The sequence below is a fragment of the Pterocles gutturalis genome, unplaced genomic scaffold (genome assembly GCF_000699245.1).
Source record: "Pterocles gutturalis isolate BGI_N339 unplaced genomic scaffold, ASM69924v1 scaffold3624, whole genome shotgun sequence".
In the NCBI taxonomy this organism is placed as follows: domain Eukaryota; kingdom Metazoa; phylum Chordata; class Aves; order Pterocliformes; family Pteroclidae; genus Pterocles; species Pterocles gutturalis.
In genome coordinates, this window is record NW_010127913.1 from 14982 (window position 1) to 22986 (window position 8005).

Sequence of the window (8005 nt, forward strand, 5' to 3'; positions counted from 1 at the left end):
TCGGCCCCTTCTCGTCGCAGGGGTGGGAGGGGATGTCTGGCATCGCCCCGTCATCCCACAGCAGCACCAGGTAGGTGTATGGCATCGCCCAGTTGATCATCCCCAAGTACTTGTTGTAGGGGCTCAGCAGCAGCGAGACCATGGCCAGGGTGGCGATGCCAATGCTGACAGCAATCACAGGCTCCTTCGCCCAATATATACACATATATATGTAAAGGCACAGGGCAGCAGAGATTCATGGCCCATGTTTCCTCTCAGCAGTACAACAAGCACCTGAAATTAAAATCACAGTGGCAGCACCACTGTCAAGAGACATGATTTTTGTGACACTTCTGTATGAGCCAAGACCCTAGTATGAGTAGAGTTTGTATCAACAAAGAAAACATTTTTGCTAGAAAGGCTCTTAGGTACTACTAGCAAAAGTTTCTTTTTGTTTTCATGCTTCAAGCTGTGTCTGTACTTAGAGAGGCAGCTTGTAGAATTACTGCCTTTTACTTCTAGAGAATAGGACTTTGCACAGTAAATAGTGTGGGTAAATATTCAAGTATGTTCTGGATGAGCCCAGCTACATTGTAGTTCAGATTACAGGGGACACCTATGGCATCTCACTTCCCACAGATGGGGTCCCAGTGCAGGTGGGAGTCAAAGCTATAGTACCCCCTTGCAAAGAGCCTGGGACCTCAACAATGGTACACCGATAGAGACATGGCAGCCCTGTGGTCCTCCTCTTCTGGGGGACTCTGTTAATCTGTGAGATTCACTTGTAACTTCTTGCGTAACTTCTCTTGCAGCAGGATCTGGGCTTGTGCTCACAGAGATGCTCTGCAAACTGGTATTAATGGGAGGGGGATGGCTGCAGAATCAGTAAGAGCAGTTCTCAGTTCCTTGGGAACATGCAGGAAGACCGAAGCCAACAGAAAGGCTCATGGCTGCTTTTCTCTGGGTGTTTTTTTTCTTGCAGGCTACAAGTATCTGATCTGTGATCACATGAGGGCAGTACATCTCTATGTCAGCGCCTTGAAACATTCCTGTCCAATTGTGGCGTTCCCTTGTGCAAGTCATCTAGATTTTTTAAATGGACGTTGCCTGGACTGTGTTGACCCGTTCCTGTTCTCCTGTCCCAGAATAGGTACAGTACCAGCATGAGATCTTCCTGGAGTAGATGATAAATGCATTCCTGTTGGGTGTCAGTGCAGAGCACAGTACGCAGTTCAGATTTCTCTGAGCAGGATTTCCTTTAGATCTCTGGGAATAGTGAGAAGCTGTTTCTTTTTCAGACTTCTATACAGACACCCTAAAAGCTCATATAATTCCCAAGGTAGAACACCAAAGTCTTGAATATTTATGATCTTTAAAGGTTTCACAGGGCTCACAAGTAAGTTGAAACACAGCCTCCAGAATCGCCTACCTAATAAGTGAGCAATTAGCTCAAAAACTGTCTTGTTTAGAGAAGCAGCTGGAAATTTTAGCCCAAGCCTGAAGCCCCGTTCTTCTACAAACCCCTCACTGTTGCTGTGTCATCTCCTTCTCACAAATTCAGCCATCCCAGAGATCAGCTCCCTGGACTGGGAGAAGGTAATAGCTGCCTCTTTTAGGCTTCTGCAACTGGGCTGTGGCACAAGGACAAGAAGTCCTATTTGCACCTCTGGTATCAGAGGAATATAAGGTGAGGCCTCTTGGCATAGGTGCTCTCAGATCAGCCAGCCCTTCCTCATGTCACCAAGCCACACTGTCAGCCAGTCAGTGGTGCAGGCCTCAAGTTATGGTGCTCTTCTCACTTGATGCAGAAATCTAGTTCCCCAGTACCTTGTGTTTGCACTTCCATTTCCATCTTCACTAGGTTTCCTGACTTGGTAGTCTTTAGTCCTGCTCATTTTGCTCAGGTGCAACAAAGCCACAGAGAAGTACTCTGATGATGGTTATCTGGGGTAGCCAGAATAGGTTTTCTGAGGGGATGTTAACCGGTCAAACAGTCACCACAAACCTGTGCTTGCTCTCATTTGCACTGGTATAAAGAAAGACTCTGTCCTCTGAGACTGCAGAGTTGGGCAGGGTGAGTGTATTGGGTCATTCATGGTTTTCCCTGCGCTGGCTGTATTTCCTCCTGCAGGCCTGCTGGAGCAGGCAGGTGTCAACATGAGCAAGCTGGCCAAGGAAGTGAAAGTTTATTTAATGACCAGTCCCTCAGCTCCATTCTGTGGTAAGTAGCATGAGAAAGAAATGACTCACAAGGGTGTTGACCAAATGAGGCAGATCCTCTGGGAAGGCTGGGTAGTTAAATCCCACCATCCCCATCAGAATCAGCTGCTGTGGCCCGGGGGGGTCTGAGGGACACAGCTGAAGAGCAATAACCGTGCACAGCTCCCCCATAAAGCCCTTTCCAATGGGTTTATTAGTGTGGGCACAGCCCGGGATCAAGATAGCCACATGTCTTCAGTACTGAAGTAAAGGGTGGTGAAAATGCTTGTCTGTTTACACTGGACTACTGCCTCCTGCCCATACCCCAGAGAGCAGCTTCTTTCTTATGTCTCTTTAAACTTCTTTCTGCTTCTGGGGACAGGGAATGAGTGCTAGAGGCCTTCTTTTGGCAGATGTAGGTTCAACCAGTAGTACCTGAGCTCACTCCTGCATACTTTGCCTCTTGCTCAGTCCATCACAGCCTGGTTGAGTTCCACTTGCAGAAGAAAAGAAACACAGCCACCAGCATTGAGATCACTTTCTTCAGCAACAGCAGCAAGGACACCACAAAGATCACCATGTGAGTGACAGTGCCTGCTTCTGGCCTGTTTTTTTCCCAGCTCCATGTGTAAGGATGTTTGTAACAGTACAGGAAAGCCACAACAATAGCATGTCTCACTGAGTGCAGTCACTGTGTGGTGAAACACAACCTTTCCTCCTGAATACCTCCACATTTACCTCAAGTGCTCTAAAGAATCAGGCATGTGCTGCCATTACTCTGTAACCCTGGCTAGCTCCACATCTTCCCTGAGTGCACAAAGCAGCAGGTATACTCCGGGATCCTCAAATTTGCATATTTCTGTGTTGCTATGTTTGTTCCTTTTCTACACCATACCCTTGCCGGGTGCCACTTCAAACTGCAATCAGTGTCAGAGAGTTATTAGCTCTTACTCTGCCAGACAGAGATGGCTACAGCAAGACCCCGTCCACCAGAGGTTCCAGACTGATGGGACTTTGTGGCTTAGACATTTCCTTTGATGCCCAGTAAGACAGCAGGTGCAAAGAGGAGACAAGTGCGTCTCTGCACAGTCAAAAATATGTTCAGTAGCTTGTTGCCTCTGCGGTAATGCAGCAAAGCACCCAGGCTCCCAAAAGTTCAGGGGGCAGGAGACCAAGAACACAGGTGGAGACAGACAGACCTCTCTTGAAAGCACCGCCCATCTCCAAACCGTATCTGAATTAAAGAACCAGACTCAGACAAGGGTGTGACAGCCCTTACCACAGGGGAAACTCCCCACCTCAGAGAAGTTCCCCAGAAGTCTTCCTCTCTTCTTTCTACACCTTCCTGCCCACTGCTGTGGGCTGGGAACCACAATGTAGACATGCAGCTAGCACATGCTGCTGGCTGCCTCAAGAAGCAGGAAAATAGTCTGCTAAAGAGCCCCTGCCAGCTCTCCTACGATCAGAGGAGTTCCAGTGCTGACTCCCACATAGTCCTTACAGCTAAGCCAAAATGCTGAAGCTGCTTTGGTCCTGGACACCAGGAGGTAGGGGTGAAAACTGGGGAAGGGGAAGCCACGCTCAAGGGTGCTCTCCAGCATAATATAGCTGCTTGGTCAGAGATTTCCAGCCAGGCACTGCAATTTGGAATTTATACTCCAGCCTGGTGGAGCTCAGTCTGTTCAACCCCTCCCCAGCTTGGAAGCCAATTCTGCCTTTTACAAAGATGCAGGAGGGAGGGAATAGTAACACCTAGGTTGAGTCAGGACTCAGGAAGATGTGCAGCACCTACTTTTGCAGTTGTCGGACACAGGGTTTGATAGGTGTCCAGCAGGAGGCATGTGAGCACTGGAGAGAAAGGCTGCCTGGGGAAGAGAGACAGGCAGGCAATCCCGAGGCTTTACTGTACCCTTAGGTTTTAATGAGACAGTAATGGAGCTGACAGAGCAAGGAGCTTGTTACGCAGCACAGTTCCCATCTGCACTGCCATTGCTTACACATCACATGACATCATCCCCCATACCCAAGAAAACATAGTTCTGAAGCCAGACAAGAGTCCTACATCCATCCAAAAGGTTGTGTAGGGTTGGACCAAATGTCAGTCTCTGGAGTGACTTTCTTCAACCTGCTTACCCTTACTTTGTTCTTCTGTCCTAGGACAGGGCTGGATCCTGCCCACAGACAATACGCAATAGATAGATGGCCTCCCTTCTGTTTGTTTTCCATTTGCTATCTATTCTTCATCTTTATAACCACAATTTCACGGTGCTTCCTGGTTTTCGCATCTTCAAGCCAGACACAGTCAGATGCACAAAACCTCCAGCATCTACCACTGCAGTCTAAGGGAGGGACTGGATGTACTGGTTTGGGTTGGCCACTTTAGCCTAGGGCGATGCTGAGTGCAGCTGTCAGCCCACTCCTGGGAACAACTTTGGTTAGCAGAATTGTAGGTTCTTCCTGATCCTTTTGTCACCTTTCCTCTTTCACTACCATCACATTTCTAATCAGGCAGTTGCCCAGGTGCTTCTGGCATTGCGCTGAATCAGCTACACACATATTCTTCACAAGCACAAGGAAATCGATGATCTCCAAGCTCCTAGAGGTGCCAAGTAGATCAGGCAGAAGAAGGCCCATTGGATGGGCTCCACAGAAGGGAGGTAGCCTACTTATATCAAATGGCCACTTTCTAGCCATTGGCTACATTATCATTGTCTGTATACCCGACCTCTGGCATTTCTCAGTTCTTGTTACCTGGTTAAGAGCATAGGGACAGCAAAAAGTCCCTCTATCCAAACATCCCACCTTCAACACTGTCAAAAGCAAATATCTAGAGAAAAGTACAAAAGAAAAGCAGTGTAAGCATGTAGCAACACTTCCTCCAAATAGTATCCCAACACCTAACTAATTACCTCTCAGGGGCTTTCAGAGACAAAGGTGAGATCTTTGTCCATATTAGCTCCCAGTGCTTTTGTCTTCCACAAACTTGTCCATCCCCTCTCCCATGACTTGTAAAGTCACGTAGACTTTGTAGCATCCACATCTCACAGCAAGGATTTTGCCAGCTTAGAAGGAATGGTACTCTGTGCAGTGTGCAATCTGTTGGAGCCTGACACCTCTTAGCTTTTTTTGATGACCCTTAGTTTGTGTACTGGAAGAAATTGTGAACAACCAATCCCTATCCATGCCATTCATAATTTCATAGATGTTCACCTTATCTACCACTTACCTCTCTGCAGCAATCTGGGCAGTGTTTCAATCTATATACAATAGCAAGAAGAGTTGTTGTAATGTGTGATGGAAGGAAGGATATTTATACAGAAACATTCCTGACTACAGACATAGATGAAACATGGAGAGACAGCCAGTAAGACTCTCATGCAATGTCCTGTTTTGACAGATGAGTCTTCTCACTCCATTTTATTATGCGAGGGCTTCATACTATCCCTGGTTCCTCCAGTGTTTCAACACATCTGCATATGGCCTCCATCCGCAGGTTGACTGAGTGTTCTTCCTCACATCTCTCTGCAGACCTAAGCAACAGGAGATGGGCAAACGGGTGCTGGCCCACACGGTTCCTCTCTGCCAGATAAACAGCGTGACACTGAAGTATCTCCCCACGAATCAATTTTGGAGGAAGGATGAGTCATCCATTTTCGGCAAGTTCTGTGCAGCCCCGCTGCCTCTCGATAGCAGGTAAGTCACAGGAATATCTTACAGGGATCCACCAAACCTGTGGATGCAGCCTGTGGTTTGAAACAATGCATTCTCTCTCCTTTTAGATAAAGATGTGAAGAGCTCTCTCCCAACCCCTCGGTGTCCTTATGTAAATAATTTTCTACCTGTGAGAGAGAAAAACTGCCAAAGTAGTTTTCTAGAGGTTTACTACAATTCTTCCCCCAGGATAAAAGAGTTGTGCCATGGAAGGAAAATGTCTGCGACTTACATCACTTTGAAGATCCTTAAGTCACAAACCATGGCAAAAGCTTGTACTAGATAGAATTTGTTCCTTTAGTCCTTGCTTACTCTTTCAATCTTTCCCCTGTCTGCAGTGGGCCCCCATCTGAAATATGACAGATGCACATTTTTCAGGATGAGACAACACAAGACCAGTAACACATTTCTGCTTCTTATACTGCACAGGTTTATAAAGGACCAGGGGTAGAGACAACTATTTTGACATTTTCTGGACCAGGCATTGTAGAGTTCAGCTATAATTACCTTACCCAGGGTAGAAGCAGCCAAGTCCTTCTCATCCTGAGAGAGATAATGGTCTTTCCATAATACAGTATTCTTGCCAGGAGTTTTGCAGATCCAGAGTTCTTGCAGGCAGAGAAAAATAGCTGTCTCTATACTGACACATTAAAGTCTGTCCACATTGCTTGTGAGTTCACTCTTATGCTGCCTCAAGGCTGAAGCAAGCTAGTGGGCAGTCTGAAGTGGGGAAACTCAGAAGTGGAAGGGAGACTGTGCTCACATTTAAATTCTGTTCTTATGAGCAGTAAGGAGACTTGAGCACAAGGCAGTATAAATATATCCAGCAGGTCCAGATAGGGACAGGTATTCAAACACCAGGCACTCCTTTGAGCAAAAGGATTATTCCTTACTAGCATGCTTTGCAGAGAAAAGCACTCCAAAGTTGAGACGGGGCTTTTTGTCACTTATGAATGGGACAGCATGACACATTCCCTTAAAGGTGTGCTGCCCTTGCATACAAAGATGCAAAACTTGCATCCAGTTTCGCACTGCTTTGGACAACTGCCCAGAATAGAAGGTAATAGGAGGAGAATGGACCATCGTAGCTATAGGGCCACCTAATACAAATTAGTCCCAGGAACTCAGCACAGCCTTTCAGACCTGGAAAAGTAGCAGAGATTTGCACCCCTGGAAGCACTGGATCTGGCAGTGAAGTAGGTGGGTAGAGAAACACAGGTTCACAACTACATGCTTATCATAAAACTGCACTGTTGCACTCAGAGCAACAAAGGTGCTGCCAGAAGGGGGCTGTGGAAAGCTGAAGGACAAAACCCCATACGCACCCCTCCAGCCAATTAATCCCAGCCAGGGCACAGCACCCTGTTCATCATACCTTTGCAAAGCAGCACAAGGTCCATCTGCAGCTTGCTTCCCTCTGTGTTAGCATAGCAACCTCTGCCTGCTAATGCACAGCCTCACTTCCCTGTGCTCTTCCCACAGCAGGACAATGTCGTGCTTGCCCTGGAACCTCACCCTCCCCAGCAACACAGACCTGTCCTATGAGCTGCCCACTGCTTGTGCCTAGCACTGCCTTTGGAGCATACAGGCTTACCCAAAACCAGAAAGGAGCCCTAAACCTACTGCTGCTCACAGATGATACTTTCACCATAAAACTGGATGGGTTTTTTACTTCCTGCATTAGGGACGGGATGTCAAGGAAAAGAAGTGTGCAGCATATCAGTGAATACAAGGTTGACTGGTTACAGCAAGACTTCTCCGTTAAAAGACTGGATTGGGACTTTTATCTTATGGATTATGTACCCAGCTCTGAAAGTGAGACTGGGAAGTCATTTCATGTCAAGGTTCAGATCTGTATGAAAAAGATAATACCACTCTTCCCATAATAGGAGTATTGGGATGATTAATTTGTGTTTTTGGTTTTTTTTTTAAGTGTCCTGAGAGCATCATATTAAGGGTGAGAAGTCCTATTTTTCCTCATCAAGTGGAAACTGTGTGGTTCAGGTTTGTCACGGGAAGGAGTCGTTCTTAGCCAATGCTCCAATGGGAAACTCAGTAGTCCTATCATCTACAAGACACTTTCAGAGTGACATCCTATTGATTTCACATTAGTGCT

The 8005-nt window shown here is 46.8% G+C and overlaps 2 protein-coding genes across 2 annotated transcripts in view; one reads left to right on the forward strand and one right to left on the reverse strand.

Annotated features, from left to right (window-relative positions):
• The window catches only part of NDUFA3 (NADH dehydrogenase (ubiquinone) 1 alpha subcomplex, 3, 9kDa), a 696-nt gene extending 491 nt beyond the window's left edge, over positions 1 to 205 (reverse strand). Inside the window, exon 1 of the mRNA XM_010079417.1 lies at positions 6 to 205. Within this exon, the coding sequence (XP_010077719.1) occupies positions 6 to 205 (200 nt within the window). The remainder of the gene's footprint in view (positions 1 to 5) is intronic.
• PLA1A (phospholipase A1 member A) overlaps positions 1 to 7456 on the forward strand; it is a 17391-nt gene extending 9935 nt beyond the window's left edge. The window contains exons 7-11 of the mRNA XM_010079416.1: positions 962 to 1129; positions 2111 to 2200; positions 2650 to 2758; positions 5707 to 5871; positions 7372 to 7456. Of these exons, the coding sequence (XP_010077718.1) occupies positions 962 to 1129; positions 2111 to 2200; positions 2650 to 2758; positions 5707 to 5871; positions 7372 to 7456 (617 nt within the window). The remainder of the gene's footprint in view (positions 1 to 961; positions 1130 to 2110; positions 2201 to 2649; positions 2759 to 5706; positions 5872 to 7371) is intronic.
• The last annotated feature ends 549 nt before the right edge of the window (positions 7457 to 8005 follow it).